Source organism: Oncorhynchus kisutch, linkage group LG7 (genome assembly GCF_002021735.2).
Source record: "Oncorhynchus kisutch isolate 150728-3 linkage group LG7, Okis_V2, whole genome shotgun sequence".
Taxonomy (NCBI): domain Eukaryota; kingdom Metazoa; phylum Chordata; class Actinopteri; order Salmoniformes; family Salmonidae; genus Oncorhynchus; species Oncorhynchus kisutch.
The window spans coordinates 6,690,300-6,711,360 of NC_034180.2; the positions used below are offsets into that span (position 1 = coordinate 6,690,300).

At 42.5% G+C, this 21,061-nt stretch overlaps 1 protein-coding gene across 2 annotated transcripts in view; it reads left to right on the plus strand.

Annotated features, from left to right (window-relative positions):
• LOC109894066 (zinc finger and SCAN domain-containing protein 21-like) overlaps positions 1-20,581 on the plus strand; it is a 37,851-nt gene extending 17,270 nt beyond the window's left edge. The window contains exons 2-7 of one of the 2 annotated variants that reach the window (XM_020487291.2): positions 8,480-8,610; positions 8,813-8,986; positions 11,545-11,547; positions 17,774-17,935; positions 18,552-18,663; positions 18,907-20,581. In XM_020487291.2, coding sequence (XP_020342880.1) covers positions 8,480-8,610; positions 8,813-8,986; positions 11,545-11,547; positions 17,774-17,935; positions 18,552-18,663; positions 18,907-19,871 — 1,547 coding nt within the window. In that variant the 3' untranslated portion in view covers positions 19,872-20,581. Of the gene's footprint in view, positions 1-7,108; positions 7,572-8,479; positions 8,611-8,812; positions 8,987-11,544; positions 11,548-17,773; positions 17,936-18,551; positions 18,664-18,906 lie in introns of those variants that run through there. The other variant, XM_031828172.1, reaches the window with a different exon arrangement.
• The last annotated feature ends 480 nt before the right edge of the window (positions 20,582-21,061 follow it).

The window sequence follows — 21,061 nt, forward strand, 5'->3', positions numbered from 1 at the left end:
CTCCAAACACCAGATCTATCACTTGCAAATAATAGGCATTCCCAGCAGTACAGTTTGCAGTGCTTCTCGGAGCCTGTGAGCCATTGATAGCGCTCGTAGTTGGAACTTTGAAAGTGGCGAACGAACCCCTTTCCCGCCTGTGACAGGCTTTGTAGCGTCGGGCGACCTCTCCTGACAATGTCTAACTTTTCTTGAAAAGTTTGTCTTGAGAATGGCGTTATAATTATATCCTCGACCAAATCGATATCTTTTCCTCCTTCCGCCACTGTGGGTTAAAAAAACTGCTTAGTAGTACGCAAATTAATTAGTTTATCAAATTCAGTTTCCTAGTTCTGAGGTTTGCATATACCTGCCCATATAGGACCTGCCTTTCAATATTGGTAATCCAATCAAAAGACGTGCACGCACTACACCTGCTAGCTGGCTCCTGTGTAACACTGGAGCCAGCCAGCAGGCGTACAATAGCCAACTCTAAAGCTGATTGGTTGACACTAAATTTTCATTTCCATTCACTTTAAGCTACAAGTGCCCGCACTGTTGATTCTGAAGGCCCGAGGGCAGATTTTAGACCCCTGGCAACACATGATGGCTGAATATGATTGTATAAAAGATCTAACATAAAGACCAGCCCTCCAAATCTCAACCTGGGGCTGGAAGCAGTGCAACCAAGAGGAAAGCTATGAAATGAAGAGTATAACTCTTACTCTGGGAAATAATTTAATACATATTTGTGGGAAAATATATTTAAAAAATATATATATTCTGATGATGTTTAGGCCAGCAGAGAAGGCCTTGCTGGCCCTGACGGCCCACCACTGGTATTATGACTCATACTATGGCACTCTATATGGAACTGGATGAGGTGAACTGAGGAAAGAAGGAGTACGATGAGACAGAGTAGATGATATGGTGATGGTTGGTGTGATGGTGTCTGTAAAAATGCTTCACTGATGAAGAGTGACAACCTGTCATGGAGGTTGATACTGGTGTTATAATGAGGAAATTATAGTGCCTTAATTCATGTTTACTTGACATGAAGTAGTGAAGATATGTGTAATGTTAAACCTTTTCCAAAGTATTCAACAATTCATTTTATCAAAGCGAGGGTACCAGATTTACAGAAAATGTCAAGTGTTACCATAGTGAGAAAAGTTATTCTACTTGTCACAGGTATAGTTTTGTGCAATAAAGGTACATTGAGTGTACAATATGACCATGTTGTTGAAATTAAATACAACATTTACTGACTTGGTATTTTTTGTGCCATTGCAGTGACTGTTTTGGTTCAACTGATATACAAAACTCATACTTAATTCGTGAATCAACACATATGGATTTGTCCAGTTTTGCTGGCGGGAGAGCCAGGACCCTGGATCATGAGCCTCTGCGCTTCCGTCCCAAGTCGGAACCAAGATCTCATGTTAAATACTGTTGAAGTAATATAGCTACAGGTTTATCTACCTCATCTAAAGCCCATTCTGGTGGGAAGCTGCTATAGACTACCAAGTGCTAACAGTCAGTATCTGGATAACGTGTGAAATGCTTGATAATGCATGTGATATCAACAGAGAGGTATTTTCTGGGTGATTTAAATATTGACTGGCTTTCATCAAGCTGCCCACTCAAGAAAAAGCGTCAGACTAACTAGTGCCTGCAACCTGGTTCAGGTTATCAGTCAACCTACCAGGGTAGTTACAAACAGCACTCATGGTCAAAACATATTGTGATGGTGTCTGTAAAAATGGCTAAGATGAGAAGTATGTCCATAATAAAGCGCTGCTCTACCTTAACAGCACCATCAACAAGGCAGGTCCTACAGGCTCTAGTTTTGTCACACCTGGACCACTGTTCAGTCGTGTGGTCAGGTGCCACAAAAAAGGACTTAGGAAAATTGCAATTGGTTCAGAACAGGGCCACACGGCTGGCCCTTGGATGTACACAGAGAGCTAATATTAATAATATGCATGTCAATTTCTCCTGGCTCAAAGTGGAGGAGAGATTGACTTCATCACTACTTGTATTTGTGAGAGTAATTGACATGTTGAATGCACCGAACTGTCTATTTCAACTACTGGTGCACAGCTTGGACACCCATGCATACCCCACAAGACATGTCACAAGAGGTCTCAATCCCCATGTCCAGAACAGACTATGGAAGGAGCACAATACTACATAGAGACATGACTACATGGAACTCTGTTCCACATCAAGTAACTCATGCAAGCAGTAAAATAAAAAATAAAAAATTGATTCCAATACAATTTTTAAAATAGATTAAGAACAACAGCAGGGACTATGAAGCAACACAAACATAGGCACAGACACATACATACACACAATAACATATGCACTATACACACAAATATTTTGTACTGTAGATATGTGGTAGTTGTGGAGTAGGGGCCTGAGGGCACAGTGTGTTATGAAAACTGTAAATGTATTGTAATGATTTAAAAATGGTATAAACTGCCTTAATTTCACTAGAACTCAGGAAGAGTAGCTGCATGGGGATCCATAATAAATACAAATACAAACCATGAGTGACAGAGACTCCACCACACAGAACACAACCAGTGGACAGGTGGACTGAACAACCTCAGTCCTGGTGGTCATCAGAGAGACAGAGGCTACAGTCAGGGATCCAGTCTGCAGCCCAGACCCTTCTCTTCACAGTATCAGTGCAGGGATGGAGCAGGTCCTGGGGCTGATAGGAACAGGAGGGTCTATGATACAAACACCACAGTATCCATGATGAACAGAGCAGGTCACCCTGGGATTCAACCTTCACAGAGAATGGTGAGTGGAACCCCCTGGTGGTAGTCTTTCAGGAAGTGCCTAGTGGCTCAGTTCATAGAAAGCCTGGGCTTGGACCTGGGTCTAGCTTTCCTCAGCTACCTCATGGTTACTGCACCGATACAGAATGTCAGGATGGGCGTTCACCACGAGGTACCTAGCCTATAACACAACACACAATCCAAACACCCAAACAATGGCAAGAGGTCAAGGAGGGAGCTCAAAGATTAACCACCTGAGGGTGGTGGCTCCTGCTTCTACCTCTGGTGTCATTGGGTCACAACGTTGGAGGCGGAGCATTAGGACGGACGCAGACAAGCCGTACGCCTGCCCCACGTGTGGGAAGCGCTTCGCTGAGGCGAGCTATGTGAAGCAGCACCAGACCGTTCACACCAAGGAGAGGCCCTTTAAGTGCAAACTATGTTACAAGAGCTTCTCCTTCCTGACTAACCATACCAGACAGGGGAGTGTCCACAATGGGGAGACATCTTAGCATTGTGGCTTTAGCTGACATATTATAGTCATCATGTGAAGTGTCTTGGGGTAAGAGGGTATTTTGGATTACTAAATCCCTAGGTTGAGCATCTGGGTATGCTGTCTTTCTCACATGATACAGACTTGTTGTTTGGTGTGCTGGCATAGCCAAAACACTCATTGAAGTGTAACACTATATTTCCCCTCTAAATATGGTTTTGCCTATGTTCTATTCATAACAATTATAAATGTCTCTCTTTTTTATAACACCTTTATATTATAACATCCCTCCCACCGACATTATTTGGCATAATCAGGTGGTAACTGTTCCTTTATGTAGGTGATCAAATCTGTTAATGAATGAGAATTCATGTTGTCCTTTTGATGGGTTGACCTTTAATTTGCTTGTATATTATTTAGAATTAAAATTGTCCTTGGCTTCCTTCAAACGTATAGGTTTCTGTCCTTGGGATCTAGCCACCAATTATTTTTCAGTCATTAATGGTAATTTTTCTAAACAACTCTGCTCTGAGCTTAACAGATACCAGAGCGTAAGAGGCTAAATCTGTTGTCGAAAATAAGCCCACAAAGTGAGACATTTTGGATGGAGGTCAATTCTTCTTTTATTCCTTGTGTTAACATTTTATTTTTAAACTCTGCATCGTTGGGAAGGACTCGTAAGCAAGCATTTCACAGTGAAGTATACACCAGTTGTTTTGGCGAATGCCACAAATAAAACTGATGAGTGTTGAATTCGGTCAACAACAAAAAATGTAATTGCTAATTTGCTACATGAGGCTTATTTGAGTGAATATCAGTTTCGTAATTGTTAGGTTGTTACGAATGCACTGATAGGTGGACACACGTGGCATTTTGTCAATTTACCCAAAAACTACATTAAATTGGAGTTGTGCTTGTTGTCATAGAGATACAGTTAAAGTCGGAAGTTTACATACACTTAGGTTGGAGTTTTTCAACCACTCCACAAATTTCTTGTTAACAAACTATAGTTTTGGCAAGCCAGTTAGGACATCTACTTTGTGCATGACAGAAGTAATTTTTCCAACAATTGTTTATAGACAGATTATTTCACTTATAATTCACTGTATCACAATTCCAGTGGGTCAGAAGTTTACATACACTAAGTTGACTGTGCCTTTAAACAGCTTGGAAAATTAGTGGCTTTAGAAGCTTCTGATAGGCTAATTGACATAATTTGAGTCAGTTGGAAGTGTACCTGTGGACGTATTTCAAGGCCTACCTTCAAACTCAGTGCCTCTTTGCTTGACGTCATGGGGAAATCAAAAGAAATCAGCCAAGACCTCCACAGGTCTAGCTTATCCTTGGGAGCAATTTCCAAACATCTGAAGGTACCATGTTCATCTATACAGACAATAGTACGCAAGTATAAATACCATGGGACCACGCAGCCGTCATACCGCTCAGGAAGGAGATGCGTTCTGTCTCCTAGAGATGAATGTACTTCGGTGCGAAAAGTGCAAATCAATCCCAGAACAGCAGCAAAAGGACCTTGTGAAGATGCTGGAGGAAACAGGTAAAAGAGTATATATATACACAGTAAAACAAGTCCTATATCGATATAACCTGAAAGGCCGCTCAGCAAGGAAGAAGCCACTGCTCCAAAACCGCCATAAAAAAGCCAGACTACGGTTTGCAACTGCACACAGGGACAAAGATCGTACATTTTGGAGAAATGTCCTCTGGTCTGATGAAACGAAAATAGAACTGTATGGCCATAATGACCATCGTTATGTTTGGAGGAAAAAGGGGGATGCTTGCAAGCCGAAGAACACTATCCCAACCGTAAAGCACGGGGGAGGCAGCATCATATTGTGGGGGTGCTTTGCTGCAGGAGGGACTGGTGCACTTCACAAAATAGATAGCATCATGAGAAAGGAAAATCATGTGGATATATTGAAGCAACATCTCAAGACATCAGTCAGGAAGTTAAAGCTTGGTCGTAAATGGGTTTTCCAAATGGACAATGACTCCAAGCATACTTCCAAAATAGTGGCAAAATTGCTTAAGGACAAAGTCAAGGTATTGGAGTGGCCATCACAAAACCCTGACCTCCAGACTATAGAAAATGTGTGGGCAGAACTGAAAAAACGTGTGCAAACAATGAGGCCTTCAAACCTGACTCAGTTACACTAGCTCTGTCAGGAGGAATGGGCCAAAATATACCCAACTTATTGTGGGAAGCTTGTGGAAGGCTACCCAAAATATTTGACCCAAGTTAAACAATTTAAAGGCAATGCTACCAAATACTAATTGAGTGTATGTAAACTTCTGACCCACTGGGAATATGATGAAAGAAATAAAAGCTGAAATCAATCACTCAACTATTATTCTGACATTTCACATTCTTAAAATAAAGTGGTGATGCTAACTGACATAAGAAAAGGATTAAATGTCAGGAATTGTGAAAACTGAGTTTAAATGTAGTTGGCTAAGGTGTATGTAAACTTCCGAATTCAACTGTAGATGATAGAGACCTCATAATGGATATATTCCATTTTTGCATTGACATTGCCATTGAAGGCTTCCACCATTTTATAGTAGTCAACTCTTACGAGTTGGGAGCAATCAGCCAATAAAGAAGAAAATTGACTACTTTAAAATGGAGATAGCCTCAATGGCACTGCCATAGACTGTAGAAATATGTCCATACTGTCACAGACACAAAGAGGATGCCACGTTCAAAACAACTGGGAACTGAAATCTAAAGACAACTGAGGGGAAACAAAGGTCATCCATCTTGGAATTCCAAATCGGGGAACTCGTGCCTCTTTCTTGTGCTCTGACATTTCAACCTTTAGATCACTGACGTCATGATTTGAAGTCCTCCCCCCCAGAGTTCCCAGTTGCACCATCAGTCCTCTATCTTGTTTTTTATTTTTATTATTTGTGTACTTCTGTACTTTACTGCATTGTTAGGAGCTAATAACATAAGCATTTCGCTGCACTTGCTATATCATTTGCTGATTTGTGTACACGAACAATTACATTTTTATCTCGCTCGTTGGCTTGTTGTTCCCACTTGCATCGGCCCTCACATTAGCCTAGGATGTTCCCACCTGATCTCACCTCCTCCCGCCTGCCTTCTATCTTTAAGGACAAATCTTTCCATTTTTAGAGAGGTCACTCGAATATCTTGCCAATATAATAGACAATGGTTGAAGAGGTTTGATGTGTCATGTAATACACAGTACCTTATTTCCAGTGGTGTAAAGTACTTAAGTAAAAAATATCTGTACTTTACCATTTCTATTTTTGACAACTTTTACTCCACTATATTCCTAAAGAAAATATGTACTTTTTACCTGACATCAAAAAGTACTCCTTACATTTAGAATTCTCAGGCAAGACAGCAATATGGTCCAATTCATGCACCTATCATTATAAGGCATTGTCATCCCTACTGCCTCCGATATGGCGGAATCACTAACACAAATATTGCATTTGTCAATTACGTCTGAGTGTTGGTGTGCCCCAGTCTGTCCATAAATAAAAAATAACAAGAAAGTCGTGCTGTCTGGTTTGCTTAATATAAGGAATTTGATGTAAAGCATTTACTTTTTACTTTTACTAAAAAGTATGACAATTGAGTACTTTTCCCACCACTGTACATCTAAAACCAGATACTTTTACTCAATTAGTGTTTCACTGGGTGACTTATACTTGAGTCATTTTCTATTGAGGTATATTTACCTTTACTCAAGTATAACAATTGAGTACTTTTTCCACCACTGCATATTTTAAGAACAGCGCAAATACCATTTTTTATTTATTTAGCCACACCCTTTGAGCTATGACGCAAACCAATAACTTATATTCAGTGTAAACGGAAGTAAACAATGAACAAGAACCATTTCCACGTTAGCGTTTTTATTTAGACGTTTATTATCACCATGGAACTCAAAATATGACTAACTTAACTGCACAGCATTGCATACTTACCACATGTCGTGTTTAATTCGCGCTGGAGACTGGACTTAGTTGATAGATGTTATCAAGGTAGGGCTAGCTAGCTACTATGGTTTTTCACACTCAAATAGCCTCCATCATGGAGGTGCTAGCGAATGCAGCCGTGGCAGAGGTCTGTAAACTCGTCGATGACGACTATGCAGTGTTTCGTTTGGAAATAACTCAAAGCCAGAAAGAAAACAGGACATTGCGGAGGAAACTACAGCTACTGGAAATGAAGATGACACGGGAGCGCGTCCTCGCCAGTCGTCCCAGTAGTGTCAAGATCCTCGACCGATACAGAGGAATGGCAAGAGGTACATTTTGCAGAAGGCCGAGGATGCGGGGCCTGTCGCCCCGTTCCCCTCTGCGCATGTGTGACTTTAGATGCGTTAACCCAGGGAGGAAGAGGCGAAGCGAGAGTTTTTCTCAACTCAAAATCTGTCCACGAAAATAAGTCCAGGAAGGCATTTTTGTATGGAGGTAAATGAGTGTCGAATTTGGTCAACATAACATGTAATGGCTAATTTCCTACGTGAGGCTAATTTGATCAATATACGTTTCATAATGGTTAGGTTGTTACCAATGCACGGATATAAGTGGCATTTCTGCAAATTTGGGGGAAAAACGCCTTTATATCAGAGTTTTGCCTGTTGTCATAGAGATAGATAGAGGACTCGTCATGGATATAACCCGTTTTTAGAATTGACATTGTCATTGAGGGCTTCCACCATTTTAAAGTAGTCAACTGGGTGGGGATTCCTATGAGTTGGGAGCAATCAGCTGAAGAATAAGAAGAAAATTGACTAATTTAAAATAAATAGAGATTGCCTCAATGGCGCTGCTCATGCTCGCAGACTCTAATGGCACAGTTACAAAGATGAGTCATCTATATACCTCCTCCCGCCTGCCTTTCATCTTTGAGGACATTATTATCAGGGCTGTCACTCATTATATCTTGTTGGTTAACCAATTAACCAGAATTGGGTCTTTGTCAGCTTTTGGATTGTATGCAATAATTCCCTTGATTACTTATCTTGCACAAAGACATTCCTATTATTTAATCATTGAAAACAATAAGATGCATGGATTATAATCAATCTATAAATAGTATATCAATCAGTTATGCAAAGTGTTACCTTACCTAGAATTCTAAAACTGTCAACAGTGTGTAGCATTGACAGTAGCTAACCTAACCATCTCTTTCCCCCAATCACTCTCTCAGGTGAAGGACATCTCACTGGAGGCCACAGGAGCTTTGTGAAGCCAGCGGGACAAAATACATGGAGAGATGACCAACCAATCACTGTTGATGAGGGGAGTGGAACCTCAACCCAGCAAGTTATCGTGATAGAGGTTAATGTAATAGTATTACATCAAATTTACAGTACATCAAATATGGCCAGTTTATTTCAGAAAGGCTCCCCACTGCTATTCACTTGCTTACATGTACTGTACATCCTTATTTATCTGCCATAGGGGAGCTTGCAAGACTTCCCTATGACATTGTTATACAATTCAACCCATGTACTGGTAATAACCTCTCTTCTTGTGGCAGTCTGCAGATACAGAGGCTGCAGTTCCTGGTGTCAAGCAGGAAAGGTCTGAAGGAGAGGATGACCCACGGCACAGCAGAGACATCCAGACTGAAGTGGCTGGAGCACCCCCTGTAGCCACGGAGGTCCCCAGCACCGCCCCAGCACCGCCCAGGACCCGAGGCAACATCACGGAGGTCAGTGGAACGCCGAACGCCGTCCTCAAGCCAGAGACAGACACTGAGACTTTAACTGTAACACACAGGCTCTTACACACAGGATCTGACCACAGATCAGATCCAGAGAGACTGGGGCTGGGGAGACCGGGCTGTCATCCTGCTCCTAGCTCAGAGTATCTACCGGTATTTCACCAGGGCCAGAGGACGGTTCATTCCCGTGATGATGGTGATGGTGACACGTTAAACACTGGCGGTGATGATCCGTCTTGTTCTTACGCTACAGAGATGGACCCTGGCAACATATCCTTGGGTTTAGAGACACAGACTGATCTGTCTAGAGGGGACTGGAACCGATACAGTGGTAGTGTATACACTGAAGGATGCCAAGATAAGAAAGTGGAGGTTATCGTCGTAGATGAGGTGAAAGTGGAGGGCGACGCTCCTCCCATGTGGAATGCAGATTGTCACTTAGGAGACGGACACTCACAGGGCAGAGATTTCTTAGATTACAGGGAAAGCTTAGAGACAAATCTAAATGTCACAACCCAGTCTCCTTTACACTCATTCAGGGATCGCAACCTAGTGTCAACATCGATGGGGCCTTCCGATTCACATGGCCGCGTCCTTTTCGATCAAGTTTTGAACTCAAACGACAGGGCTAGAGCCCAGACTCAGGGAGGGGGAGCCACATCAGGCAATAGTAAAGAGAAACGGTTTCTCTGCATGTTCTGTAACAAAAGCTTCAGCTGCTCCCAGAATGTGGAGATCCACCAGAGGGTCCACACAGGGGAGAAACCCTTCAGCTGTACCCAGTGTCATATGCGCTTTGCCCAGGCTGGCCACCTGAAGAGGCACCAGATGGTCCACACAGGGGAGAAACCCTACAGCTGCCCCCAGTGTGAGAAAAGGTTCTCCCGCCAGGACCAGCTGAAGATCCACCTGAATGTCCACACGGGAGAAAGGCTGTTTGCATACAAACGCACTGCAGGAAGAGGTTCTCAGAGAGGCTCTACCTCAGGATGCACCAGCAGAAAAAACATTCCCCTCTATAACATAGAAAGTAACCATTCCACTCAATAGCTTCTGACGTTTAGATCAAACCCTGCATCAACAACAAAGAAGAATTTTCAGCAATAAAGATCCACAGATTCATTTGGAATAACAAGAGTAACAGATTTCAGTGTTGAATATTCCTGGGTAGAATATTGCATCCAGACATTGTGTGATATACAATGGGGTCAAAAATTGACACACTTGATAAAGATGAGCAATAATGACTTTATAAAATAAATCATTCAAACACTGAGCTATATTGTATGTAATTTTTAAAATCTAAATCTAATTTATTATTTTATACTAATTAAATTGCTCAGAGAAAAATATTTAGTTTAACAAGTAATACTTTTTTTCTCAAAAAGTTAGAGGTCAAAATTATTATCACCGCTAAAGATTCTTATAGATAAAGTAGTCAAGTTTGATATTTGGTTCCATATTCCTAGCACGCAATGTCTAAATCAAACTTGTGACTTTACAAACTTACTGGATGCATTTTCAGTTTTGGTTGGGTTTCAGATTATTTTGTGCACACTAGAAATGAATGGTAAATAACCTTTTACTGCAGTGGGCTAAATCAGGGTCACAGAGTGTTTCTAGGTAGTCTTAAACAAATCTACTTTGAAACAAAAGTATACTCCTCACACACATGGTTATGGGCTTAAAAAAGAAGACACTTGTACCATGTCTGATATAGAGTTGAAATGTATAAATGTTTGGCTTTGCATAACAATATTATACTTTATATACATCAAAGACTGAAATATAACAAATTGTTTGAAATAGAAACATCGGATTTGACTTTTGTTTTTATAGAATGTCTATTAATAACATTCCACCCATGAGGTCACTAGTGGGAAATTTGGTTAGTTGACAGCAGGAATTAATCTTTTTCCCCATACATCAAGCTTGTGACTCTACAAATTTGTTGGTGCATTCGCAGTTTGTTTTGGTTGTGTTTCAGATTATTTTGTGCCAAATAGAAATGAATGGTAAATCATGTATTGTGTCATTTTGGTGTCACTTCTGTTGTAAATAAGAATATAATATGTTTCTAAACACTTCTACATCAGTGTGATTACTGATAATCCTAAATAAATTGTGAATAATGAGAAATGAGAAATATCATACACCCAAGTTGGGCTGTGGTGGTCATGAAATTTTGTTAATTAACAAACACATTTAGCATCTTCATGCCTTCACACACACAAGCCGCATACAAGCCACTGATGAAGAAAAAATGCTTCACTCTCCTAATAATTTCAGAGGGCGCTGTAGCTAGCTAGCTAAGGTTAGCAAGCTAGCTAGCTACACTGACAGCTGTCAGTGTTCTATTTGTTGATGATTATCAACTGCATGGATATTACCACACCCAATTCGTGAATATGTATAAGTAGCCTTTGTCATTCTTTGGAGATGGATCCTAAACGTGCATTTCCTCCACTTCTTCTGGGGTGGGGGGGTCCTTTGATGTACATTCACTGTAACCTCTTCCCCAGGTTATTGTGCACAGCACATATGAGGAAGTGTCTGGGGACAAGATTACATCACAGTAGTTATCAGAGAGGAAGAGGTGACATGAGAAGATTTACTCTGCCCAAAATCTGTATACGTTTGGGGTTTGAACTGGTTCAGGGAACATAACCAAAAACGGGAAAATAATTACGTTTTTAGAAGAACAGAATAAGAACCGGGAACGAAAGTCATCTATACTGTTCTAGAACAAAAGTGTTATTTTAAAAGCATGGGAACCGGTTAATAAATGTATATTATGTTCTAGGCGTTTTTTTCCAGTCCTATGTGCCTATGCAAAGCTCTCACTCTTGTCACTCAGAAACGTATTCCAGTGTCTGCCTGCCAGATTAAAATCTTTGCCAGTGTGTGTATGCTATCTGCCCCTCCCCACCGAAGCTTGTCTACTAATGACGTTGCAAGCGTGATTCAGAAATGAGGGAGAAAGATTTTTAATTAAAGAATGAATGAACTTTTTCTGTGCTAGTTTTAAGGACACTATAGTTATCAAGTTTCACAATGGATTGATTAACTATTAGAAGGTAAGATGTGTTTTTGTTTAAATCTGGTGCCCTCTGCACATAATGTTATTAGATAGCTAACTAGCTATCTCTGGTCCAATGTTAAGCCAACTCGGAAGCTCAAAAACATCCAACGTTCCTTCATAGAAGCCGCTCCTCTGTAGGTATAATTCTGTGGGCCTAATTCAGACAATACATGTCATAACAACAAAATGCCCAGTGCTTCAAGCTAAGCTCCTCTTCCACCCTCTCTTGCTCTATCCCCACCTGCAGGCGCATCTCGCGCCCAACACTTGTCTGTCCAATGCATGTAAATAGCTTGCCCGCTCCATAGCAAGCTGCTCTATCGTCACTGATTTGGTGAAGTAGTTTAGTGTCGAGCTAGCTGTAAAAACATTTAGATTTCAGAGGTTTAAAAAGGAACCGAAAGGAACGATATAAACCATAGCTTTTCTTTGGTTTTGTTCGAACCGGTTCAGAACTTTATTTTACTGGTCGGATCAGTGGAACGGAACAAGGGGGAAAATGGTTGTGTTCAGAACTAAAGTATTGGAAAATAATTTGGGTTACAATCCCTGGTCCGTGTGAGATAAGACATGTTTTGTATGGAGGCCTTCGAGAGAGTGTCGAACTACGTGAAAATTATTTGATCAAAAAAGTTTCGTAATGTTTAGGCTGTTACAAATGTACTGATATAAGTGGATGCGGTTGGTATTACGGCAACTTTGAGAAAAACAATTTAGTTGTGCCTGTTGTTCATTCATGTATCTGCCCTCTCGTTGGCTAGATATTGCCTGCCTTCCATCGTTTAGGACATACATTTCTATTGTTTGAGCAGTCATTCGAATATCTTGTCAACATAATAGATCATCCATGTCTGCGTTCACAGCTGGCGATGCCTAATCGCAATTGGTTATTCCCCATCATTTTCAAAACAATGTCATTGAGCTTCATCACTATATTTCCTTTGAGGTACCTTTGCTGTTTATAAACTTTTATGAATAGATTTTACTCCTGGCTACTCTGAGCTGGGAGTTTTTGTTGTTGTCTTAAAACAGGCTTTAACAGGTTTCCTTGGACCTTTTCTGAGAGTTTTGTGGATATGGGCCATAATCTCACCCTATTCTGCATACACCCAACACTGCTTTATAACCAATATACACTTACTAAATATACCTACACATACCGACACACTAATAAACATCTACTGTACATGTCAAAATAGTTTGGTCAGGTTTGTCTGATAATGACTTTTGACGTATCATTGCTGACTTTGTACCCACAACCACGTATTTACCCACAACATATTTATGTCCACCATGACGGGTTTAACAACAATGAAGTAATTCTGTAACTACAGTATAGGACTCAAACGTAGTGGGGATGGATATACACTCCATGTTGAAAGTGTGTTTATTATTTATTATCGTACAACGTGTTTCAAAAGAGAGCATACCGGACCTATTTTTCTCTCCATATCCCCGAATTCCACCACAAACTCTGGACCTTTTCATCTGGATCATCACATCTAGCTAACTGCAACCAGGGTTGACTACTTCACCAACTAGCCTGGGGCTAGCCCAGAACCATCTCCCGGCTCATTCCTGGGCTACAATATCCAGACCCCTTCTACTTCCGGTACGGGGAACGGAACCCCGCCGATCCTCTACGACTGGAATACCGACATAATCTGCCCAAGGATTCCAACTGGCCCCTCAGGTGCGACGCTCGCTGAAGGCCTATTCTTCTAACCTGCTAGGCCTGCTAGCTACCTAGAGCCCTACTAATTCCACGACTGGTCTATCGACGTCACCACACAGAGGCAAAAACAGACTCACCCCCATCGCGACGTCCCCCAAAGGCTAACTTGCTAGCCCCGGTCTACTAACTGCTAGCTTGCCTGCCCTGGTCTGCTAACTACTAGCCCCTGCTAACTGCTTGGTTGCTAACCCGGTCTGCTAGCTTGCCAGCCCCGGTCTGCTAACTGCTAGCTTGTTTAGCCCCGGCCTACTAACTGTTAGCATCGGCCTGCTAACTGTCTGAATCGGCGTGTTCCCAGTCAGCCCAACCATTCACTGGACCCATATGTTCACTTGGCTATGCATGCCTCTCTCTAATATCAATATGCCTCGTCCATTACTGTCCTGGTTAGTGATTACTGTCTTATTTCACTGTAGAGCCTCTAGCCCTGCTCAATATGCCTTAACCAACCATGTTGTTCCACCACCTACATATGCGATGACATTACCTGGTTTAAACGTCTCTAGAGACTATATCTCTCTCATCATTACTCAATGCCTAGGTTTACCTCGAATGTACTCACATCCTACCTTACCTTTGTCTGTACACTATGCTTTTAATCAGAAACCTGCCTATTTTTACTCTCTGTTCCGAAAGTGCTAGACAGCCAGTTCGTATAGCATTTAGCCGTACCCTTATCCTACTTCTCCTCTGTTCTTCTGGTGATGTAGAGGTTAATCCAGGTCCTGCAGTGCCTAGCTCCACTCCCACTACCCAGGTGCTATCACCTGGGTACACCTTTCATGCCTGTTAACATTAGAAGCCTACTCCCTAAGTTAGATTTACTAACTGCTTTAGCACACTCTGCCAACCCGGATGTCTTAGTCGCGTCTGAATCCTGGCTTAGGAAAACCACCAAAAACCTTAATCTCCATCGCTAACTATAACATTTTCCGTCAAGCTAGAACTGCCAAAGGGGGCGGTGTTGCAATCTACTGCAAAGATAGCCTGCAGAGTTCTGTATTACTATCCAAGTCTGTACCCAAACAATTCGAGCTTCTACTTCTAAAAATTCACCTTTCCAGAAACAAGTCTCTCACTGTTACCACTTGCTATAGACCCCCCTCTGCCCCCAGCTGTGCCCTCGATACCATATGTGAATTGATTGCCCCCCCATCTATCTTCTGAGCTCGTGCTACTAGGTGACCTAAACTGGGACATGCTTAACACCCCGGCCATCCTACAATCCAAGCTTGATCCCCTCAATCTCACACAAATTATCAATGAACCTACCAGATACAGCTCCAAATCCGTAAACACGGGCACCCTCATAGATGTCATCCTAACTAACTCGCCCACCAAATACACCTTTGCTGTTTTCAATCAAGAACTCAGCGATCACTGCCTCATTGCCTGCATCCGTAATGGGTCAGCAGTCAAACGGCCTCCACTCATCACTGTCAAACGCTCCCTAAAACACTTCTACGAGCAGGCCTTTCTAATTGACCTGGACAGGCTATCCTGGAATGACATTGACCTCATCCCGTCAGTAGAAAAAAAGTGCCTTCCTCACCATCTTAAATAAGCATGCCCCATTCAAAAAATGTAGAACTAGGAATAGATATAGTCCTTGGTTCACTCCAGACCGGTCTGCCCTTGTGTCACGCCCTGGTCAAAGTATTTTGTGTTTATCTTTATGTATTTGGTCAGGCCAGGGTGTGTCATGGGGTTTTTGTATTGGGGTGTGTTTTGTCTTGGGGTTTTGGTGTTAGTATTGGGATTGTAGCGTAGTGGGTTATCTAGCAAAGTCTATGGCTGTCTGGAGTGGTCTCAATTAGAGGCAGGTGTTTATCGTTGTCTCTGATTGGGAACCATATTTAGGCAGCCATATTCTTTGAGTTTGTCGTGGGTGATTGTCCTTAGTGTCCTATGTGTACTCTTTGTTAGTTTGCACCAGATAGGCTGTTTCGGTTTTGTTTATTGTTTTCTGTAAGTTCGTGTTTCTTTGTTGTATTAAACATGGATCGCAATCGACACGCTGCAGTTTGGTCCGACTCTCCTTCATCACCACTAGAAAACCGTAACACCTTGACCAGCACTAAAACTTCCTGTGGCATTCTGCATCAGCATCGAATAGCCCCTGTGATATGCAACTTTTCAGGGAAGTGAGGAACAAATATACACAGGCAGTTAGGAAAGCTAAGGCTAGCTTTTTCTAACAGAAATTTGCATCCTGTAGTACTAACTCAAAAAAGTTCTGGGACAAAGTCCCAGAGCACCACCTCTCAGCTGCCCGCTGTTCTGAGGCTAGGAAACACTGTCACCACCGATAAATCCACTATAATGGAGAATTTCAATAAGCATTTCTCTACGGCTGGCCATGCTTTCCACCTCGCTGCCCCTACCCCGGTCAACTGCCTGGCCCCCTCCACAGCAACTGCCAAAGCCGCCATCGATAAGAGACATTACTGTGCAGCCGTATTCATCGACCTGGCCAAGGCTTTCGACTCTGTCAACCACCACATTCTTATTGGCAGACTCGACAGCCTTGGTTTCTCAAATGATTGCCTCGCCTGGTTTACCAACTACTTCTCTGATAGAGTTCAGTGTGTCAAATCGGAGTGCCTGTTGTCTGGACCGCTGGCTGTTCCTATGGGGGTGCCACAGGGTTCAAACCTCGGGCCGACTCTCTTCTCTGTATACATCAATGATGTTGCTCTTGCTGCTGGTGATTCTCTGGTACACCTCTACGCAGACGACACCATTCTGTATACTTCTGGCCCCCTCTTTGGACACTGTGTTAACTAACCTCCAGACAAGCTTCAATGCCATTACAACTCTCCTTCTGTGGCCTCCAACTGCTCTTAAACACAGGGAAAATTAAATGCATGCTATTCAACCGATCGCTGCCCGCACCTGCTCGCTCGTCCAGCATCACTACTCTGGACGGCTCTGACTTAGAATACGTGGACAACTACAAATACCTAGGTGTCTGGTTAGACTGTTAACTCTATATCGCAACGAAGCATCCTTCACTCATGCTGCCAAACATACCCTCGTAAAACTGACCATCCTACCGATCCTCGACTTTGGTGATGTCATCTCTAAAATAGCCTCCAATACTCTACTCAACAAACTGGATGCAGTCTATCACAGTGCCATCCATTTTGTCACCAAAGCCCCATACACTACCCACCATTGCGACCTGTACGCTCTCGTTGGTTGTCCCTCGCTTCATACTCGTCGCCAAACCCACTGGCTACACGTTATCTACAAGTCTCTGCTAGGTAAAGCCCCGCCTTATCTCAGCTCACTGGTCACCATAGCAGCACCCACTCGTAGCACGTGCTCCAGCAGGTATATCTCACTGGTCACCCCCAAAGCCAATTCCTCCTTTGGTCATGTTTCCTTCCAGTTCTCTGGTGCCAATGACTGGAACGAACTACAAAAATTTCTGAAGCTGGAGACTCATATCTCCCTCACTAGCTTTAAGCACCAGCTGTCAGAGCAGCTCACAGACCACTGCACCTGTACATAGCCCACCTATCTACCTAACTCATCCCCATACAGTATTTATTTATTTATCTTGCTCCTTTGCACCCCAGTATCTCTACTTGCACATTCATCTACCATTCCAGTGTTTAATTGCTATATTGTAATTACTTCGCCACCATGGCCTATTTATTGCCTTAACTCCCTTATCTTACCTAATTTGCACTCACTGTATATAGACTTTTTGTTTTCTTTTGTTCTACTGTATTATTGACTATGTTTGTGTTTTTTCCATGTGTAACTCTGTGTTGTTGTATGTGTCGAATTGCTATGCTTTATCTTGGCCAGGTCCCAGTTGCAAATGAGAACTTGTTCTCAACTAGCCTACCTGGTTAAATAAAGGTGAAATATATATATATATATTTTATCTGTGTGTGTGAGGGAGGGAGTGTATGTCTGTGTAATCTGTATCACCTCTCTCATCCAGGAGGAGGGTCCAGAGGTGCTGTGGGTGAAGGAGGAGGGGTGTGAGGAGGGTCTCGGGAACACTGAGGGGACCATGGTCATGGAGGACAACCAGACTACACCTCCTCCTGAACCCGCAGAGGAATCAGCTGATCAGCACAGGACCACACACAGTCTCACTGAGGTGAGCCCACTGTGAACTACTGTCTGTATCCACAAAGTATCTTAGAGTAGGAGTACTGATCTAGGATCAGTTTGGCCTTTTAGATCATAATAAATAACATTATTTGGAAAGTTCCTAGATCAACACTCCTACTCTGAGACTCTTTGTGGATACGGGCCCAGGACTTGAATCAATGTGTCTTAACTGTGGGACCAGGCCTTTGAATTATCAAACCATTTGGGATTTTGGCAATGAAAAATGGAAGTCTTCAGTTACAGCTAGCATGCTAGGGGTACCCAAACATTTCCATTCTTTGTGCTAAGCTAGTTAGCATTACTGGACGCAGATACATAATAATGGTATCCACAAGTTCATCTGACTCTGGGGAAGTATAAGAGTGTCTGCTAGATGACTAAAATGTAAATGTAGATAAAGGGCTTCATTGCCAAAATCCTGAACTATCCCTATAAAGAGTGTCAAGTAATCAAATCAACTAACACTTTTGCATAATATGAAATCAACATGTTTGCATTGTACTCATAGCAATGTCTCATTGCCCAATCAGAAGATGCTCCATAGCAAGGTGCTGATATCAGATGTCTTGATCCAACATCCTCTCACTCTGTATCTCTTACAGTCAGTAGACATGGAGGATGGGAAGACTGATCTGCTGCTGGTCAAAGAGGAGATAATAGAAGACGGACAAGAGAGCATTGATCTGCTGAGTGGACTAAAGATGGGGGAGCAAGGTAAGAGAGACATACATATACAGAACATAATAGATATACTTCAATGGGAATAGTGATGCACCTGGCAAATTATTTTCTCTTCATTCATAAAATGAAATCAATACAACTTACACTCAGTGACCAGTTTATCTAGTGCCGGGTCGAACCGCCCTTTGCCTCCAGAACAGTAATTTACAAAAAAAACTCCATATGTAGAGTTCTCTGCCATGTTTGTAAAGTCTATTTTGTAACCTCTTCCTGCAGGTGGTTGGCTGGAGGCTAACAGAGGAGACTGGGCGGCCATCTTGGATTCCAAGACCCAGATGGGTGCAGCCAAGGGCCCAGGGTACGACATCACCGAGCAGGCCAGAACCAGAGGCGACATAGTGAAGGTCAATGGATGGGACAGCGTCCTCAACTCTGGGCTGGGGGACAACACTGTTAATTCCAACCAGAAACAGAGAGTGGAACACAAAATAACATCTGAATTTAGTCTCCATGACAACAGACTTGTTGAAACCAGGGCGAGATGTAGATTTGGTCTGCAGGGACAGGGCGGTGTCCATATGCAGCTAGAGAGAACAGACACTGACTCGGCCAGCGATGCTCCCTCCTGCTCCTATAGTTGTGATTCAGAGAGACAGGTGGCGCCTCAGGTTAACACCCTAACAGATGCTGCCTTCAGCCTGCCTTCTTTAGGATCTATCAACTGGAACATGGACACCGTGACAACACAGACACTTCCTGGCCTTCATCCTCCTCACACTGTCCTAATGTTAAACCAGACCTCAGACAATGCCAGTGCATCAACACTAAATGGCTACACAAGCCCATTGAAAAATTACAGTAGTAGTAGCGCTATCAGTAGATCCGGTGGCAAAGAGAAGCGCTTCCCGTGTTCGTTCTGTGGGAAAGCCTTCAGTTTCCCCAAACAGGTGGAGATCCACCAGAGGATGCACACGGGTGAGAAACCATTCGGTTGCCACCTGTGCCGGGCCAAATTCTCCCACTCGTCCAGCCTGAAGAGGCACCAGAGGGTCCACACAGGGGTGAAACCCTTCAGTTGTACCCAGTGTCAGATGTGCTTTGCCCAGGCTGGTCATCTGAAGAGGCACCAGAGGGTCCACACGGGAGAGAGGCCGTTTGCCTGTACGCACTGCGGGAAGAGGTTCTCAGAAAGGAGCTACCTCAGGATACACCAACATAAAATGCACAGGGCCCATGTATAGAGTATAGTGACATTTAATGTAGTTTGTTTGTTTGTAGTTTATTCTGGTGGTTTTGGATGTGGTAGCGAATTGGATGAGGTGAACTGAGGAAAGAATGAGCATGATGACTAGATGATATGCCACGCCTGCTCCTGCTCCTCCTCTTTGGCGCTCGAGGGCGCCAGGCTGCCCATCATTAACCTGTCACCGTTATTACACACATCAGCACTCGCTGGACTCCATTGCCTTGTTGATTGCCCCCTGTGTCAGCATTATTGTAGTTTTTGTTTTCCCCTATCCAGACGCTGTCCATATTCTATTCCTGTCTGTGTTTTATTAAATGTTCACTCCTTGTACTTGCTTCTCGTCTCCAGTGTCTGTCCTCGCGTGATATTGTGATGGTGTCTATAAAAATGCTTCACTGATGAAGAGTGACAACCTTCAACCTTTAGGTTGATACTGGTGTTTTATAATGAGATACGGATAATGCCTTAATTCATGTTTACTTGACATGAAGTAGTGAAGCTGTGTGTAATGTTGAACCTTTTCCAAAGTATTTTTAAATACATTTTTATCAAAGCAAGGGTACAAGATTTACAGAAAATGTAGTGTTACCATAGTGAGAAAATATATTATTCTTGTCACGTATCGTTTTGTACAATAAATGTGCTGTACTTAAAAGTTATAAGTACATGACCATTTTGTTGAATTTAAATACAAAATTGACTGACTCTGGTAATTTTTGTATCATTACAGGGACTGAGTTTCCCTTATCTCAGGCAAACCAAAATATTGTACTTAATTCAACACATGGATTTTTTTTTTTATAAACTCCAATAGCTCCATATTGTTAGGTACTTGAATCACAGTGGTTGTGTCCGAATAGCCTAACTGGCATCCTAGATACTAGGTCCTTTGAGTATGAGAAAAAAATTAAGATTAATAGCATAGCTGTGGGAAGTAGGTGTGCTGCAGTACCCTGATAAATCTAAGAAAGAATAAATAAAAATAAATAACATTTCCACAAAATGTGTGAACCAGGCATTTATTACCTCCTCGTTCGACATTACCCCAACCCAAAACATCTTCTCACAGCCATGTTTAATAGTATGCGACATTTAGAAAATAGTGTTTACTTTAAATGCCCGAATGTCATACTCATTTTGGCACTGATAACAGCTGATCAATTAGATATGGGGACACGCTACCGA